The 20,254-nt window shown below is 35.8% G+C and overlaps 1 protein-coding gene across 1 annotated transcript; it reads left to right on the top strand.

The window, feature by feature from the left end:
- Window positions 1-2,770: 2,770 nt before the first annotated feature.
- LOC105047433 (dolichyl-diphosphooligosaccharide--protein glycosyltransferase subunit STT3A) lies at window positions 2,771-19,086 on the top strand. The gene is given in 24 exon segments (XM_010926349.4): window positions 2,771-3,012; window positions 3,170-3,232; window positions 3,985-4,040; window positions 4,133-4,204; window positions 4,282-4,387; window positions 4,488-4,538; window positions 6,262-6,357; window positions 6,446-6,505; window positions 6,580-6,693; window positions 6,798-6,884; window positions 7,971-8,074; window positions 8,248-8,343; window positions 9,323-9,443; window positions 10,642-10,722; window positions 10,818-10,946; window positions 11,073-11,136; window positions 11,139-11,329; window positions 14,083-14,226; window positions 17,348-17,534; window positions 17,618-17,715; window positions 18,089-18,168; window positions 18,251-18,338; window positions 18,599-18,688; window positions 18,771-19,086. Coding segments are annotated over 24 exon segments (2,364 nt in total). The 5' UTR covers window positions 2,771-2,892; the 3' UTR covers window positions 18,837-19,086.
- Window positions 19,087-20,254: the final 1,168 nt, after the last annotated feature.

Below are 20,254 nucleotides of genomic sequence, written 5' to 3'. Positions count from 1 at the left end.
GGCTTGAAAGAATTTAAAGTGTACATAAAGTGGAAACAGACTCGAATATTTTCTTCATGCAGCATGTCTATATGTATGCTTTGGGGTATTTATACTCTAATAATGGCCATCCACTAGTTAAAGTTCGTAGTCATGGTGTGAGGATCCGGTGGTAAAAAAATAAATTTCATTCAGTAATTGGCTAATTATATTTAGCCTGTTGGGACTTGATCTTTTTTAGGTCTGAATTAAATAGGATTTATGTCCAAGGTGTGTGGTATTAATCATTGTGATGTAATTATGCCTAGTGCTATCCATTGTGGCTTTGGGTGATGAGGATGATGAGTGTCTTGTTGATGATCTAAGCTTTTCGATGTGATTATACTATTTATACATTAAAAGTTATATGTTGTGGACATTTATATTCTATGCATTAAATGGACAATTTTTTTAATATTACTTAAATCTGATGAATAAGTATATGAAAAATTGATCATGGGATATATAAAAATTTTCAAATCACATAAATTTGGGTATATATATAGGTTAGAGGTAATGTGTCACATTCACGAGCTTAAATTATCGATTTGGAACTTCCCTCGTACAATTCCAAAAAGGATGTATTTTCCTAAGAGTTATAATATATATAACACTTGATTTATGTAGGTCCTGAATTGTCATTGTGCATGTTTGCCTCAAGCGCTTGAGGTTTCCTTGTTACCGAAAAAGGGTGTTGAGATTAGTTTGTAACCGTAACAGACACCCCTTTTATATGATATTTGAAAAAAATCTTGGGCGTATATCTTTGTTAACATATGAACTGAGCAGTAGATGAGGGTTCACACCCTTTGCTTGCAGCAAGCAAGGAGCCTAAATTTTGGGTCTTGAGTTGCGCTGCTCTTCAAGTATTTCGATTTCTAGTACACTTTCATGAAAAACCAAGTTCAAATCTTTCATCCCAAAAAAAAGTGGTAGATGAGGGTTCACACCTCTTGCTTGGAAGCAAGGAGCCTAGATTTTGGGTCTTGAGTTGCGCTGGCCTTCAAATATTTTGATTTCTAGTACTGTTTCATAAATAACCTAAGTTCAAATCCTTAATCCCAAAAAAAAAGTTTGATATGAGCAAATAAATTTTGAAATCTTAGTTTATATGATGTAAAAATATCTAATCATAGTGATCGATGTTTTTCAATCAACTTATCATTTTTTGAATAAATTTTTTAATTAATGAATTGCAAGCCCAATGTCCTAACTGTTAGTTATTGATGAATTATAATACTTGAGATCTCAAAAAATCTAGCTTCCTTTCAAAATTTTCCTACTTTTTTCCACTTTTTAATAAATCTTGGTAATAACCTAATAATAATATAGTTTATATGACCTAAGGTTGAAAAAGTATTCTATTTGAATGGAATTTGGATAGAGATCCTTGGATTCGACTCAATTAGTACATATTTATAAATTTTATCAGATTTAGATTTTAAGAAATTTTTTGGATATAGTATTTGATAAAAAAATATCTAAAAAAATAAATATATAAATAGCTCTTATATCTTGGATCAAACCTGATCTTTTTACCTTGATAAGTATTATTTAATCATTTGAACAAAATTAATTTGACGATTTATTATATTTATTCATATTACTATATGGCATCTTTTTGATGTATGTTGTGATTGTGATGTTTTATATTTAATAATTAAATTTTTTCATAAAATCAATAAAATTTTCTTTATTAGACATAAAAGAAAATATATTTTATTTTATTCTTTATCATGTTTTTAAAATTCCTTTAAAATGTCAATAATTTTTAGATATTTCAAAATTTATACACATTTTTATTACAAGCTTTCTAAAAATTAAATAATTTATCACTATTTCAATTAAAGAGTATTGGCGTATCTAATATAAAGTTTTATTAATATTTATATGTTATATATTTTTAGTTTAAATAATTTTGTACTCATAATATTTTCAACATAAATTGATAAGATAATAGTTTGAACCCTTGATTTTGTCGGTCCTATTCAAGTTTAATATTTATATTTCTGCTTCTCTAGTTATTTATATGCCAAATGTTATGCGGATCTAGATAGTAGATTTCTAATTTTTATTATTAAATTTTGCTCATATCTAATTTATTTTTAAATAATATCCATATGTTTGTGCTTAGATAGAAAAAAATAAATATAATTAAATATCTGTCATGAATAGATTTAATATCTGATTTGATATCCGAATTCATTTAGAAAATACCGATATCTATTTAGGTACTATTTAATGTCTGGATCCATATTCATACTTACTGGAAAATGGATACAAATATGAATTAATCAATACTTAATCTATATGCCACCAATTTTCAGCCTTGATATGGAACCAAAAATAATATAATAATTTTCTTTTATTTTAGGTGATAGAATATTTTATTATAGACAAAGACAGATTATCTCTTTCTTGAGAGTGGCAACCTTTGTTTATATTCTGTTAGATTTTTGGTTGGATTTATGTCTAGCATAAACTTTGTTTTTATTTTTAACGAACGGTGATCCACAGCTGTAAAGTTTATATAACCTTGTTTTTTTTTTTTTTTTTCCCCAACACGCGCCTTCTTCGGATCCTTTGATTGGTTTGCTCTTTCGCAATGACGTCACCAGCTAATCATATTAGCACACCTAGTTAATCGATAAGTTTTTTTCCTGAAAGCTTTTATTCTCAACCAACCAGATAAATGGACGGTCAAGATTTTAGTCGTAGCAAGAAGGGAGTTTGGAATAAGACCTTGAGTCCGGAATTACGAATGAAAGAAGAATCCTGTCCGGAGTGGTCGCTCCTAAACCCCTTCCCACAAGTCCAGGTCTCCGCCCTCTTTCTGCGTCTCTCTCTTATCTCGTGTGTTTCCGACCGCCGGCAATGGCGGCGACCGCGGAGACCAAAGGGCCGAGCACTCTCAGGAACGCCTTCGGGGGCGTCCTTGGCGTCTTCATCCTCCTCCTCATCGGGGTTCTTGCCTTCTCGATCCGCCTCTTTTCCGTAAGTTCTTCGTGCTCTGGATCTCTCGAGGATGCCCTCGAAACCCTAGATCTAATCACCAGTTTTTCGCTGCGAACGGGAACGTGATTGGATCCTGGTATCTGGATCGGTGCCGATTCGTTGAGGCATTTTTTCTTTGGATTGATTGGCGTTTCAGGTTATCAAGTACGAGAGCGTGATCCACGAGTTCGATCCATACTTCAATTACCGAGTCACTCAGGTTTGATCCGTTTGATGATCTTTTCTCATTTTCCCTTTGTAATATTTTGTTTTAGTAACAAAGTGAGCTCCGGACAAGTTCCAGAATTAGGCTGTGTGCTGAACCCTTTCCTTTTGTTTTCTTGGTTTGGATGGTATGTTTACCTGTCTGTCATGATATTCTTGCAAGAAAATTGACTTTGATTTTTCTGCTAACCCTGTGAATGTATGAACCCCTCTTTTACTTGTCGCTAATTCTTTTCATATGGAGCAGGGTTGATCTTTAATGTCAAAGGAGAGAAATTGTTGCTCGGTATTTGATTAGCGGAGCAGTTAGTTTGAAATAGCATTTCAATATATGCAGATCTTTTTAACAAGATAAGACCTTTTTGTAACTTTCATATAACAAACTAACATGATTCAAAGAAAATTTGTTGCGTATTTAGAGCATAATGATGTGCTAAAAGGATAGGGTAAGATTATCAGGTGTCTTTTCTTGCCAAATGGTAGACCTGAGTCCCTTGGGCAATTCCATGTCATTTTTTTTCTCTTTCATTTCCTTTGAGCTAACCATAGTAATCTTTGGCGTTAGCAATGCAATAAATGAGATGAACAGACAGAATAAAACTGCAAAGTCACAAAGTTGATTTGTAGTTTACAATACTGGCTTGGGGATGCTCCGCTGGTTCAAATTTTATTTGGTTGTTTGAAAACCTTTCTTCTGCGTTCCACTTATGCTTACTGTATTCTTGCTGACTGAATCACTTGTTTCAGTATCTTACAAAGAATGGAATTTATGACTTCTGGAACTGGTTTGATGATCGAACCTGGTATTGGATCCACAAACTTATTTACTTATGCTACATCAGTAATATCTGATTCAATCTAAATTTGGAGTAATTCTCTTCTTACATGTCTCTAGGTATCCTCTTGGTCGTGTGATCGGTGGAACTGTTTATCCAGGGTTGACATTAACAGCAGGTTCCATGTGGTGGTATGTGCTTGATATGGATATTCTAATTTTGTATGTCTCAAATTGAACTACACAGAACACTTGCTTGTTGATTTCAGGTTACTGAATTCTCTGAACATTCCTCTATCAGTGGAGACTGTCTGTGTATTCACTGCTCCCATTTTCTCTGCTAATGCAGCTTGGGCTACATTCCTTCTTACAAAGGTAGTGTTTCTTGGAAAATTTAAAAGCATCTGGCATTCTGGTACTGTTGCGTTTATGCACATTCTCCATAGCCATTCCTTTACAATGGTTCTGTCTGCAGGAAGTTAAGGGCACTGGGGCTGGATTGACGGCAGCAGTTCTATTAGCAATGGTAACTTACATACTCTATTCTGCACTTATGGGGAGAGGGAAAAAAACCTGGTGGATATGGGAATCTGAGATTGCTGCTCTAGCTATAAAATTGGAAAAAAGTAGCTACAATTTTATATGAACAATACATTGACTTAATGGGGTTCTAAGTTCCTCTAAGTTATGGATTTTGAAAGTCAGTTGAAGTGTGGTCAGAACAAGAGCAGGAGTTTGAGTTTGTCTTTGTGCTGCATTTGTGTTCAGAAAGCTTAGAATTTCTTTGATCAATAAGTTTGTAACTTGGGCCATATATGTAGAATAGAACTAACACTTGGAATCTAGCAACTACCTTTTTTTGTAACCAATTTAATTATATTTTGATATTGAAATCTAGCTGGTCACAAACAGGTTGTTTAAATCAGATTCAAGTTGTTCAAACTCAAGCTTTATTGAAGGAAAATGAGATCCAAATTTTTGTCCTACATAAGTGGTTTAGGTCTCAAACCTAGCTTTGAAACTGACTAGTAATTAGCTCTAACTCTACTATTTGATTGTAAGCAAGGATTCAAGTATCATATTCATCATTATGGCCCATACCTGCTTGTGCATATTAACCTGCATCAACCCACATTGATGCCGATCCACAAAGTTCTAGAACATCTTACGGTCAGCTCTCAACATGATATCGACCTCTAAGTTTGTTTAAACTCCTGGCCAATGCAACTTCTTGCAGGAGACTGAAAAGCACAATCTAGATGGTCAGAAACCTACCTAGTTGGTTACTTTTCTTTCTTTCTTCTTCTTCTTCTTCTTCTTCCTTTTTTTTTATTTTTTATTTTTTTAAATCTCATGCAACTTGGAAGCCAGCCTCCAATTTTTTTCTTAGACATTGGAAAGAGTTTACATAAGGCTAGGCAAAGTCATTGCTTGATGTGGGGAATTGCATTCATATCTGAAAAAAGTATGAGCCAACAAGCCAAATTGACATGCAATCCCTATATAAATTATTAATGCAATAAGTGAAATTATTATTGAAGAGAAACCATCACAAATATTTCTAGGATGGATATATGTTCATTGGCATGTTAAAATGGCAGATGAATCTGATAGGTAAATCCTAAGAAAGGAAACTTAAATATCATAAAGAACATAAATTCCTCAGCTTAGGTGTTTCCTGCTTCCATAATCCTGTAAACCCAAAGTGTGAGGTGGCCTGAGGCTGTATGTTATCATTTTCAGTCATTATTAACAGACTAGTATTTTGTGTGTTTGACTGAATTGAATAGCATTTTGATTATGCTCGCCCATTATAACAATCTCTTTTGTCTGTTAATATGTCATGTGTCATGAAAAACATCTGGACTTTACAGGATTTTGTGTTTTTGCAGTGTGTATTTGGTTGCCTGTGAGTTTTACCAGAACAAATTCCTATAAAATGTAGTTCTTTGTAAAAACTGGTTCTATGAAAAAAGGGGAGACCTGTTTTTCTTAAAACTTGTTGTCCAAGTTCTACGACATTAATTTTGACAAAATGGATTGTGGAAAACATACATCCATTTTTACAAAACTAATCAATTTGTAGTGTTGCTTGGCCAATCAGGTTTCAGAATCATCTATGCATATGCATTTGTTATTCTTAGATGCTATATATGATTGTTGCTTTGATCATTAAATGTCTCATTGTGGCTTTCACTTGAAAATCTGCTATAATTTTAAGCACTCGTCCGTTGTTTCTCTACTTGCAGGTGCCTTCTTATATTTCAAGATCTGTGGCTGGCAGTTATGACAATGAAGCTGTAGCAATTTTTGCTCTAGTATTTACATTTTATCTTTATATAAAGGTAAAAGTTGAGCTGAATATCAACAAAGAAAAGATCTGTTTTATTCAGTATATTAACCAACCTGCTGCTTTCTTTAAATTATGTACAGACACTGAATACAGGATCACTCTTCTATGCTACCTTAAATGCTCTGTCATACTTCTACATGGTAAGCATAGTATGCTGAAGCTACAGGTTTCTTTCTTGTAAGTAAATCCATTGGTAAAAATTTACTTTTTCCAGGTGTGCTCTTGGGGAGGCTATACATTCATCATTAACCTTATTCCTATGCACGTTCTGCTGTGTATTTTGACTGGTCGCTACTCCTCACGATTGTACATTGCTTATGCCCCTCTTGTGAGTGTTTACATGTTACAGCAAGAGGATATGAATTCGGCAAGTTCCCTATTATAAGGATGGTTAGATTGTTAAATTTCCTACTGAAGTCTTGTTCAATGCAGGTTGTCTTGGGAACACTTCTAGCTTCCTTGGTGCCCGTGGTTGGTTTTAATGCAGTGATGACGTCAGAGCATTTTGCATCATTTTTGGTCTGTATGTTTATGTTAGTTGAGCTCATTAATGATGCATAGGTTTTTGTCATGCTAGCTCTCATTTCATAGTTAGAGATTCTTCCCATTTTCTAATCTTTTTGTCTGACTTATTAATTAGATGAGAAACTTTTCAAGCAGTCAATACTCGTATTTGTGATTTAAGTTTAATGCCCCAAGTTAGTACAGAAGGTGCCAACTCTGCACTTCTGGGGACTCTGTTATGCTGATACTCTTTCATTAAAAACTGATGGAGTCCTGCACATGATCCACATGGAGAAACATGGTTGGCTGAGATCTTCTGAATGTATAGAACCTCCCATCAAGGATCCATCAAAACTCTAATGAGAAAAGAAACTGCATAAGCAACAAAAGCAAGAAGAGAATGTTGTTATCTTGGGTCATGTTTAACCAAAATAATCCATTAAGAAGACACTGCTATCAGAATTATCCCCACTTTTAGAATCCAGAAGAGGATGAAAGAGCTTAGGAGGATGAGTCTTCTGCTTCCCCAACTGAATAGCTCCCCCAATTTTCATGCAAACTCCTCACCTCCTTAAATTGCAAGCCATATATAACTTAAAAATGGAAAATAGCAAACGTTACTGAGTCTGCCTACAAAAAGAGTCCAGTTACAAAGTGGTCAGTCCTATCATTGAAGGTTCTCCCATTAAATATGGTAGATATATTTATTTGCATCAGAACAGATGTGTTAGTCAATTGACAGGTTAGATTTGATGGATGCTTCTGGTGTGGAGGCTATATGATTCTCAAGGACCAGATGCAGTATGGTTGCCCAAATCTAGTAGAGGTCTAGTCATCTAGGAGATATTTTCAAACATTGGGCATGGTGTATCTTTACAATTTCCTGTTTGCTTTCGAAAGAACTAGTCAACTTGTAAATTATCCAAATTTACTCCGAAGTTTTACATATCATATTTACTATTTTGCTGAGTTTATCTGTACTGAATGTGAACTGCAAGGGAGAATTATTGTTATGTAATGTTATTTTATTGATTTGGCATGTTATTTTGCAATTTGTGTGCGTCATACTCTCCTTTTTCTGACTTTCAACTAAATTTGCAGGTTTTCATAATCATTCATGTGGTTGCTTTTATTTATTATATCAAAGGGATTCTATCTCCAAAGATGTTTAAAGTGGCTATGACACTTGTTGTAACAATTGGCTTGTAAGCTCTGGCCCTCCATAACATTTTGCATGTTTTGTGCTTGAAACCATGATTAAAATATTAGGTTTTCTAAAGCTTGTTTATTTTCAATTCTACCAAGTGAAGCATGTAAAAAATAGTTGCATGAATTACACAATATTTTCTGTTAATATACTAATAGTATTTTCTTTCAGGGCTGTTTCTTGTGCGGTTATAGCTATATTTATAGCATTGGTGGCTTCCAGCCCCACAAAAGGATGGAGTGGGCGTAGTTTGAGTCTTCTTGATCCGTAAGCACCTGTTCTTAAAGTTATGACTACTATAGTACCTTTTCCGTTGGTGTACATATTAAAGCTTTTAGGACTGTATAATGCAGCCAACTCCAAGATGTTATGTGATTGTTGTCATGGTTATGGACATATTCTGAAATCAAATGGTTGCAGTTATGGAAAATGCAATGTTAAAACACAACGATCATTACAATTTTGAGGAAGCATTTAGCTGGCATTATGTGCAATTGGAATGTTGTTTTAGGAGGCATGCCCTTTGACATGAGGTTAGCCAATGCCTTGAGACACTAGTTGCAGAACCCAGAAGAATTAGTTTACAACTTATTGATCCAAAGCACATGCCTTTATCTTTAGGAATGAGGTTGTGAAGAGGATCAAGCCTCTATACATTGGATCTGCACAAAAAGTAATTTATTAAAGAGTACATAATTCCAATGCTTGTACTTGCAAGCTTTATCAATCGTCATTTGTCTAGAGAAACCAATCAACTTTCTTTTGTAATGAATTCTTACAATCTGAAGCAAATTTGGAAAAAGAACTACCATACCATCATAATGAGTGGATTTACTCAAGTTATACAAAGAAATCACTTCCTTCTTATCCCTAAGCTTAATTCCAGAACTGCATTTTGTTCCTGGGCAACACGAACAAATAGATTGACTCCAAAGATTGTGAAGATCATGCATGCTACTGGAAAAGATACTAATAAGGAAGATGGGCATATGTTGGGGTTGTATGTGCCCCGGGAATCTAAGCACTGCGAAGGTGAATTTCTCTATGGATTAAAAAGTGCAGAGGGAGGGATGAAGATGCAGAGTCATTTCTAAAGCAACATAAAACTTGAACTTAAAATGTATTTTGCTTCACCGTGTAATCATTGATCTTAGAATGATTACATGCATTGAGAAGTCCTCTTTTTATTTGGGGTGGATTTATTACAATTTAGCATCTTGATCTTCCTCCTTTGTTGATGTGGCAGAACTTATGCAAGCAAGTACATACCCATCATCGCTAGTGTTAGTGAACATCAGCCACCAACATGGCCTTCATATTTTATGGACATCAATGTTTTGGCATTCTTGGTTCCAGCTGGTATCATAGTAAGTACTGGGCTTATCACCAAATTTTGAATGTTGATCTTCAATTCTGTACATGTTGATGTTTCCTTAAATTATATGTAATTTTGTGTTAAGATCATGACTAAGGGATTTGTTTTCCTTTGGGCAACAATGATCATGGGTGTTGCTTCTTACAAGGTGTCCAAGCAACTCTAGACCGAATTAAAGCTGAATGCCATATTCTTTGTTTATTTTATTTGGTATAATAATATATCCTCGACATTCTTTGATTATCTTAACCATTTTCAGATGAATAAGCTCAAGATCCTTCCCACATATATTGATTTTGTTGGCAACTTGAATATTAATCATTGAAGCTTTCTTTTTAAATCAACGCAGAGTCCATCCATAGGCCATAATAGCAACAAGGGTAACTGTAGTTGTCATGTTGGATACTAAGATTGAAGACTCCTGGTTAATATGCAACTTCTACGGGAAGAAGCGAGCAGCAGGACCTTGGCTTGAAGCACTTAATATTTTCAGCAACATGTATATTAACTTCACAGATGCACTTGTGGCCTAGCTAGAAGACTTGGTTAAGTCATAGATGCCAACTTGAGCTGTCTCGTAAGTTAATGACTGGGTACCATGGATTCTGTTATACAACTTCCTTTCTCATTCCTCTACCTTCTTCCTTTAGCAATAACAGCCATCACAAGTGGCAACTAAAGCACTTCTAGATGCAGTCTTTAAAATAAAAACATTGGGTGGGAGTGGAGGAGGAAGAGGAGATTGGGACAAATATGAAAACTAGAATGATCAAGAGGTTCTAAAGGGCCAACACTTATTTTTGGATATATTTTATTATCTTCTAAATTTTGTCATATATGTTTTTTTCTTATTTTATTGAATTTTCTCTGATTTTTGTTTTGCTAAATATATCCTTGTTGGCTTGTGGATTAAACCTTACTTTTGCAACCCAATGGACTGCTAAGAGTGCTTGCCTTTAAGAGCATTTGACTGCAATATTCCTGTTGATTTTATTTATTTTAAAATGAAAAGACTTACACATTCCATGATATCAAATCATCTCCCACTTTATGTTTAAATTTCAGTTGGGGACATTGATGGTTGAATATTGATATATTTCTCTTGTATTATGAGACCTATCACAGATCAGAAAATCTGCAAGAATTTGATATGGTTACGATAACTGACAACTTTCCTAAATGTTCTGCAGGCATGCTTTTTGCCTTTATCTGATGCTAGCTCATTTGTGGTCCTGTACTTAGTAACATCAGTCTATTTTTCTGGAGTAATGGTGAGGAAGTAGCAGAAAAATTCAACTTAGTCACCTTTTTACAAGCTACAATTTTTTTGTTACCCTTATGATCATAAGTGCATATCGATTCCCAGGTGCGTCTTATGCTTGTTTTGGCTCCAGCTGCATGCATCATGTCTGGAATTGCTCTTTCTGAAGCCTTTGATGTTTTTACACGGTCAATCAAACTTCAGCTGCCTAACATACTCGACAATCCACCTGATGTATGTGCTCCATGCATTTCCTTGTGTTTGTTCCCTCGGTTTCAGTTTTGTGATGTTATGCTTGTTATTTTATGCATGATCTTTGAGCATCCTACTAATGTTTGCTGTTATGATATAACTTTCAAGGCAGGAGATATGAATTCTGTGAGTTCAATAGCTCAAAATGATGCATCAAAGATTGATAGCCATGCACAACTAAATCTGAAACAGTATCAAAAGAAAGACCATCAAGGAAGAACCGGAAGAAGGAAAAGGAAAAAGAAAAAGAAAATGTGGAAAAAGTTCCTAGTCATTCTGAAAATAAAAAAAGGCTGCTGGTATTGCCCTTGGAAGCATCTGCAGTTGCCATTCTTCTCCTCATCGTACTTGGTGGTTTTTATGTGGTATGCCATTTATACTCATTCCAAATTTTGCCAAATATTGACTTCTTGAACTTATGTCATGTCTTTCACTTTAGTTAGTAGTGAAAACAGCTAAATATGCAAAGGGTACAGTTATATGTTGAAGCTTGATTGAGCATTGGTATCCATGTACAACCCAGATCATCCTCAATTTTGGTAGCTTCCTGAATGGGTCTCTCACTTGGAAAATAAATAATATCTGATCAAGTCTCCCTATGTGCAAAATTATTGGCTCCTTACGTGCCACATAACATGTTCAAGGGTCATGCTACTATGAAAAGAAAATATTCAGACACCCCTAGCACCATGAAAACATGTAAAAGCTTATTCAACGTATTGCATTTTGTACAATAATCTTGCAGTTCAGAATTACTTACATTTACTGGAAGTATCTTAGTTCCCCAAAATAGTGTACAACCCTCATCCTCATTAAATAACATATTCCACAAAATTCCTGAGTAAGTCTTCGCTTCGATTACCATCAGTGACTAGTAGTCATGAATTACATCCTCTATGACAGCTCTAGTGGTAGGCCTGGATTCCCTGACACTTCTAACAATCCAAGATTCTTTGGTGCATGTTATCTTGATTGTGAATCGCAAATATGACCACTAAATTGCCTATAAAGGTCAAATTGTCATAGTATTTCTATTCTATTGGCCTCTCTCATCAGTGTTGATTTCAATACAAGCATGAATTGTACACTGTTTTGCTTTATGCACCATTGTGATGTTTACTGGTGAACTTTCCAGTATGTAGTTGTCATTTATCTCTTCCAAGAAATCAAAGAAATAGGTCAATCTAAAGTGGTAATAGATAATCATTGATTTTTGACACTTTGAAGTTAAACCAATAAAAAAGATTTTTTTATCTGGACCACAGTGACACTTACATGAAAGGGAGATAAGGTGAATGCTCTTGAGCTATGCACTCAAGACCCAAAGGAAATGGCCTCTAACCTCATCCTTGACCCAGTCAAAGGTCTCTCTTTCTTCCCCTTGGACTAGAGCTGTTATGCACTTAAGACTGGAAAGAAATAGCATCTTAATAATTATAGAATACAGGTATATTGAGCCATATTCACCAACCAGGTGATACAGTGTTTTGAAGATAACAATGTATTTCTGATTTTTGAGGATATTTACAAGCTGTGGAATGAATCCTTGCTGTCATTTCACATGGTTAACTCTGATATGATCTAAGATGAAAAGTTTTGGAGCTTCACATTACTTTTGTTAATTTATCCAAACACGATGTCGGATACCTTCTTGATATTTGGCCTTCTCAACTCAAAAAAGAAATCTAAAAAATAGGTTTTTTTATTCAAAACACATATTGTCAATTATAACTGCTTGAATCTTGGTTTATGAATGCACATTAGATCCAAGTTGTAGGTTGTGCTACTTATGGCTTGGTTTATATCATTTTTTATTGTCCATATTTCATTTCAGATGGTACATTCTGTCTTTTAATATTCTGGGTCCCCATGTTACCTCAATTATGACAGCATTACTTGAACCAGTGTTCGTTGAACCATGAGTGCCAAACTATACCGGCCACCGACCAACACAGTTCCAATGTCAAAAATGGTATATTGGTGAGGAGGAAGAAGAAAAGAGAGGGGGGAGGGAAGGAGAAGAAATGCTAGAGAGGCCATTGGAGGCCCACTGAAGTCATCGGAGGGCTGCTGAGGCCTTCAGAGCTCTGTCCTCCTCCGTAGAGAGGAAAATACAGAGAGGAGGAGGGAAAGAGAGGAATGAAAGGAGGGAGAGTGGGCGGGGAGGCCAATGGTGGCCATTAGAGAGCTACGAAGGCACCGGATTTTCCTCCCTACCCTCCATCAGGTCGAAATAGGGGTGACCATCCTTGTTTCGATTGCAATCCGTTTTATTTTTTTCTGATCCATGGTGAAGCTAGCATCGCAATTAAAAAAAAAAATAGAATCGCGATCGAAATAGAGGCGGTTGCCCCTGTGGTCCACCCTGTTTCAACCCGACGGAGGGCTAGGAGGAAGATCCTGCCCTCCGAGGGCCTCCGCAGCCCTCCGATGGCCACTATCAGCCTCCCTCCCCATTCTCCTTCCTTCCATTCCTCTCTCTCTCGCTCTCTCTCTCCGGTTCTCCCTCCCTCGCTTACTTTGCCATGTTGGGTGGGCCCGGTACGGAGGCTACCGAACTATACTGCCGGCCAATTGGCATGGGGCCCAGTTCTGGCGTGGTGAACCTTGACCTTAACCAAAGAGTGATCACATCAATTTGCTGGAGGCTCTATGAATTGGGAAAAAGTTAAAGAGAAGATACATTAAAACGAATTCTTTTCCATACTCATGTAGAAACAATATAGTCATGTGAATTTGATGTCTATGAGTGTCAAAAAGCTAAGGCATGGATCTGCTATTTTGTGTTGGTTGTATATGGAGGCTTCCTTTAGTTGTTCAGTTTTACTTTCCACCAAAAATGATCTTAAAAGTTTATATATGATTAAAAGAATACTCTTCGTAAAAAGCTTGCATTCAGTAATGCCCCAGGCCCCAGCCCCTTTGCTTGGCTACCTCACAAAAGCCTGGTATTTAACTGAACTCAAAAGCTGATGACGATGTAGTGAATACTTGTAGGACATTTTTGTGTGCTTTTACAGGATTTGTGAGCTTGTTTCACACAATTTGTTGATAAAGTCATTTTATCTTATGGTTCGACTTGTAGACCATTCAAATTTCATGTATCTTCTTATTGTAGGTTCATTGTGTATGGGCAGCAGCAGAAGCTTACTCTGCCCCTTCAATTGTTCTAACATCGTATGCCCATGATGGGTTGCATGTGTTTGATGATTTTCGTGAAGCCTATGCATGGTTGCGGCATAATACTGATGTGGATGATAAGGTGAGTCCTCCTCTCCTTTTATGACTTCTTTTGTATGGTATGTACAATAACTTTGTTTGTATGCCAAGGTTTATATTTTTTGGAAAAATGATGGTCATTCTAGGCCTACTTCTATAAGAGACTAATTCTATTTGTGTCTATGTTGTTTAGCAGTTTGTTTTTTATTAGTTTTCTTTTACAGCTTTTAAAATGAAGATAGAGATGGTGACTTGCAATGGTGATGTTAATATTTTGATGAAGGAATAATTAGAGGGACTAGCCTTTTCTCAAAAACTCAGATTTTCTTTTATTTCTATTATAAGTTATGGAAACTGACCAACTATATACTTGCATGAGATTCTGTTTCTTCCCTTGATGTTTTGAATCATATTAAATATATCTTAATTCACTCAGTGATGATATAATCTTTCTTATTAGTAATTTTTGTATCAGTTCATCTTGTTCTGACATTCTTATTGTGATGACATAGCCTGAAAATACTTGAACCTGGCAAATGTCGTGCTACTAATTTGTAGGGAATATTTGATGGATAGTTCTGATCGTATGATTTAGTGATATGTTCAGAATTTTATTGAACTTGATTTGCATTTCTTCTTCTCATCTTTTTCTTTTTTCCTTTTCTTTTTTCCTCCTGCGGGAAGGGGGGGTTGCTGTGGGAGGGAGGGAGCATATAACCAAATAAGAAATGTGTATTTATCCCATTCTCTTTTTACCACACCAGTCAAATGGCTGCTGCAGAGAATGCCTGGACCTGAGTGTTTGTTTTACATATAAAAGATTGATCGAGATTCAATTGGCAAGCAACTTTTCATTTTGCTGGATGGGATGGTAAGAACCACAAGGTTTTTGTGGATACAATTATGTGAAAATACGAAGATAAGCTTGCTGGATATGGTATGTAATTTCCTCACAGCAAGTTAGTTCTCAATCAGTGCAACTGTTTTTGGACTATCATAGCAGAGGTTAATTATTCTAACTGGAGAGCCATCATATTCCTGGGACATCTCCATTACTGATCTTGTTTCATTTTAAGTGAATAGAAATGTCCCTGCTACTTTGTATTTGTTTAAGCAAAGCGTTCACTATGTGAAGGTTTCTTCATCATCTGCTAAACAGTCTGATATTTTGAAGTTTTCCTTCAAAATTTCCTGGTTCATATGGTTATTCTAACAGAGATAGGATTCTTGAATTGTTATTCCTTGTAATTAGAATAGTAAGTGGATAGGTTTTTCTCTGGGATTGCCATCTAGACTCAAGTTATTGACCAAGTTAAAATAATTTTATTCTTTTTATTTTATTTTTAATGTGTTTCAGGGTCTAAAGTTTTGTTCAAAAAAATTCCTTATATTTAGCTATTTCAACCTCTTACTAGCAAAACTGAAATTGGGCAACAAAATGTGAATTTGCATATGAGCTGTATGAAGGGTGGGAAATTATGTCCCAGCCCACAACCAACTCAACTTAAGCAGGTTTAAGTTTGGCAGAAATGGATCCACATCATGTAAATGTTTCACCCAATGTAACCTATTTATTAAACTGGTCAGGTTTAGGTTTAAGGTCTGTTTGGGTTGCTGTAGTTTTTAGCCAAAAAGTAATTTTGATAAAAGCGGCATCTTGATATCAAAACTTGCTTTGGGATAAAGCAGTACTTTGTTTGGTCGTCAATATCCTAAAGCTATTCGGGAGCTGTAGAAGTAATTTGCTGTTTGTTTGATTAACAAGTCCAAAAGCCACTTTTGAATGATAAAATGATCAAAATAGATAAATATCTAAAATGATTTTAAAATTCTTTAGAATTTTATATCTAAAGAATTTTATTTTTCTCATCTTTCTTTCTATACTTTTTTTAATCTTAATAAATATAGGGTGGGTCTCCCCTCCATTTTCATCAAAAAAACATAATGTCTATTATATTTTTGCCTAAAAGTTATCCATTGACTTTTATTTCTTTGGAACTTGCCTTCGTGTTGTTAGGCGGGAATGGAGATGAGAGGAGGTTAATCTAAAGAAAGAAAGAGTTCTGATATACAAGTCGGGAAAAAGGGGATGTAGATGGAGATTTGAGGAGATTAATGTGATGAAATAAAGAGTCAAAGTTGGGAAAAAGGGGATGTGGATAGAGATGAGAGGAGATTGATGTGAAGAAAAAGAGTCACGATACACAAAAAAGTTGAACAAAAGGGGACATACATGGAGATGAGAGGAGATTAATAATTCTAAAAGTCAAAAAAAAAAAGGGATGTGGATGGAGATGAGAAGAGATTAATCAGCGATGTGGATGGAGATGAGAGGAGATTAATCTGAAGAAAGAAACAGTCCTGATGGATAAGGAAGTGGAAAAATGGATATGTGAATGGTATTGAGAGAGTAACATATATAATTTTTCTTAAAAAAACTAACTTCTCATAAATGTGATATTTAGCTTGCGGTGCTGCATCCATGGGAAGTGGGAGGAGGTTAGCTTTACCTAAACCATAGTTTGAGAGATCTTAAACGTGATCCAAAATTACTTTTGCAATTGTAATCAAAAGCTCAAAATTCTGTTTTTAGATCTGGAATCACTTTTGACATGTACAAATGCACCCCCAAACATGCACTTAGAGTCTTTATCCATTTAACCTGCTTTTGATTTGTTTAATTAGTGGGTTGGGGTCATGACTCAACACATTTAAGACCCATTTAACTTGTTTATCCAACCTGTTGAAGCTTGTTTAAGCCATTTTAAAACTTATGTAACTTGATCCAACCTGTTTATTGAATAGGTTATGCAATAAGGTCGGACTCAGTTTTGGATATTTATTTTGTTCAATAAACTTGTCATTTCAAGTTGATAAATATTTGATCCGGCCCATATCTGACCCAAATCAAACCCGACCTGATTGCCACCCCTGGCCGTATATCGCCCCATTTCATACAGAATTAGTTTGAACTTTGAAGCATATTGTTTTGAGCTAATTCCACTTGAATCTCTGTTCAAAATCTATGTGGTGTTACTAAACATGCTCTAATGCTTTCTCCCCATCCGTAGAAAGATTGTCAAAGAGCTATCTTTTGTTTTGCTTGCTTGGCCTGAGTCTCACATCATCATAAATTTCTTTAATGAGAAGATCACATCTTGCAGGTGGCATCTTGGTGGGACTATGGTTACCAAACAACTGCAATGGCTAATCGTACTGTCATAGTTGATAATAATACCTGGAATAACACTCATATTGCAACTGTTGGTACTGCCATGTCATCCCCAGAGAAAGCAGCTTGGGAGATTTTTAACTCCTTGGATGTCAAATATGTCTTGGTTGTCTTTGGAGGTTGGCACTCATAAGAAATCACTATTACACCTCTAATTTGGGAACTGATTGTTTGACTTTCTAAATTTTCTTTCAATTTTCAGGTCTTGTTGGCTACCCAAGTGATGATATCAATAAGTTCCTGTGGATGGTTCGCATTGGCGGTGGTGTATTTCCACACATCAGGGAACCTGATTATCTTGTGAGTTCTCTAAATCAATTACTGCATTTAAGGCTTTGGCTATTTCTAACTGTTGGTATGCTTTCTGGTTAAATAAGTTTTTCAGTTATTAACTAACTGTAGTATTAACGTTGAATGAATAAATATGACCAACTAGTTTATGATACATATTCTACACCCTGGTGTTGCTGAGGCACTCTCTCTCTGTCTGGGCCGATATAAATTTTCTATGCATTTTCCTGTGTGATGAGTGGTTGTTTGGATGATTATTGCACCATGTATTTATCTGTTTGCATATGCACTAGTTAGCTATTACAGCTTTTCTTGTACTGGCTCATAAAACATCGATGTCCTTAAACATAACTATTTCATTTTGGTGCTCTCCTTAATTTAGAGGGATGGGCAATATCGTATTGATGCTCAAGCGACTCCAACAATGCTGAATTGCCTCATGTACAAGCTCTCTTATTACAGGTTTGTGAATCTTTCCGTAGGTTTTGACTTGATCTACAGTTGCAGTACACATGCTGCTTCTAATTTTATTCTGTATTTCTAGATTTGTGGAGACAGATGGAAAAGCCTTTGATCGTGTGAGGAGGACAGAAATAGGAAAGAAATATTTCAAGCTGACACATTTTGAGGAGGTGAAATAATTTCAAATCTTTAATAGCTTTTTAATGTTCTATGTTTTGTCCAGTGCTTCACCAAAAAGTTGAATTCTCTTTTTCTTATTTTTATCCAGCTTTGATAATCTGAACTAAAGCATCCTTTCCTCCACTTCCATTGGCTTTTGTTTTGTATTTGTCTGAATATGCCTGGATTAACAAGCAATATATTTTCCTCTTCACATGCTGAATTTTTTCATGGCTGCTGAGTAGCTTTTACTATTGTATTTTTGCTTTAGGTATTCACTACACATCATTGGATGGTTCGTATTTATAAGCTGAAACCTCCAAAGAATAGGATCCGAGGAAAGTTGAAGAAGCCTAAATCGGTACGTCAAACGATACAAGCATCCAATGTATACTTTAATACTGACATGGAGTCCCATAACACCATCTTGTTCTTATTTGCAGAGTTCTAAATCTTCTTCAAGCAATCACAAAAGGGCTGGAAATACACAAAAGAACCCGTGGCAGTGAACCGATTCCAAGGAGAATGCCTAGAGGATTCCATTATATATGCGTGACCCTTGGAAAGAGTTTTAGGGATAGTGCATCTTTGATAGTTTTTGCAGGCTCAAACGACTAGAAATTTGATTAAGAAATTTTCAGTGGCCTCCCATATTGTATGCTATCCCCTTTTCAGTTGCATTATTATCAGAGGACCATTGTTAACAAATTTTTGACGGGTTGCAGACAAGTAATATAGAAATTCGAGCCGTTTGCATTATTTTTTTTATGCATTCAAAGAGTCAGTTTACTTTTTACAACAATTACATACAGAAGATGGCAGGACTGTTGATGGGACTGGAATGTGTGTGCTTGTTGTCTTATTATCAGTCTCGCTTTTTTCGTTCCCTAAAAATTCACAAGGTGCATCCAAGCACAACGATAAAAAATGGGTCCCCCCCGATTGCCGATAAGGATGGCCGATATCGATAGAAAGTTTAAAAAATTGCCGTCAAAGAAGCGGAGAAGAGAAGCTTTACAATTTTCGAACAAAAAGGATTTAGGTAAGCATGTACAGATGGTTAGTGCTCGGTAAACTACCTTAAATGTTTGACTTGCAGAATGTGGATAAATTTTGCAAGAAATGTGTACCTCATTTTCTTAGATGGCAGGTAGTGTTGTTCTTTGAGAACCACCCCTGTGCTCAGGGATATCTTCCACCGGATCTGTGTTTGTTCCTGGTTTGCAAAACATGGTGTTATCAAAACCAGGAAAGCATCGTTAGTGGCGCACTAAGTTTTCTCTTTCTACCCTTGTGTATCTATCCATTTGTCTGGCCTCGCAAAACAATCCAAATGAAGTACAGAACCTGTATTTCATATCATTTGACTAGAGTGATCGCAAGGGCTCGTGTTATATCCATACAAACAATTCTCGCCATGCCATAAAAGGAGATCGGTGCAACTCGTGAGATTTGTAGCCAAAAATGTCGTTGGTTGATTTCAATGCGTGCTAAATTAGTAATCATGGATCCGACCAGATTTTCATGTATGCATACTCCTGAAGCACTATCCTCTGATAGAGGCATACTTTTGAATCTGAGGATAATGCCATCAGATAGCGGAAGATCAATTAATCTACCCCGATCTAGTGTTTCATCAGTCCCATGTGCACAGGTTGATAAATAGACCAACCTCCCAGAGTAAGGTATGCTTAAATTCCTATATATTGCCACTTCACTAATTTGCATAATTGCATGTAATTGGAGGAAATATGAAAAAAGAGCGGAGGACCAACCTCTAAAGGACACCGAAGACGTTTGGACACTGATGATAGTGTGCGTGTTCTCTAAGCTACAAAAACTACGCTGCATCTTCTGGCCCCTCCAGAGAACCGTGATTTGCCAAATACAAGGATAATTTGAAGATATCTGGATGAAAACTTCGTTG

This window comes from Elaeis guineensis, chromosome 6 (assembly GCF_000442705.2).
Source record: "Elaeis guineensis isolate ETL-2024a chromosome 6, EG11, whole genome shotgun sequence".
Classification (NCBI taxonomy): Eukaryota; Viridiplantae; Streptophyta; class Magnoliopsida; order Arecales; family Arecaceae; genus Elaeis; species Elaeis guineensis.
This window is presented reverse-complemented; position numbering and strand designations above follow the sequence as displayed.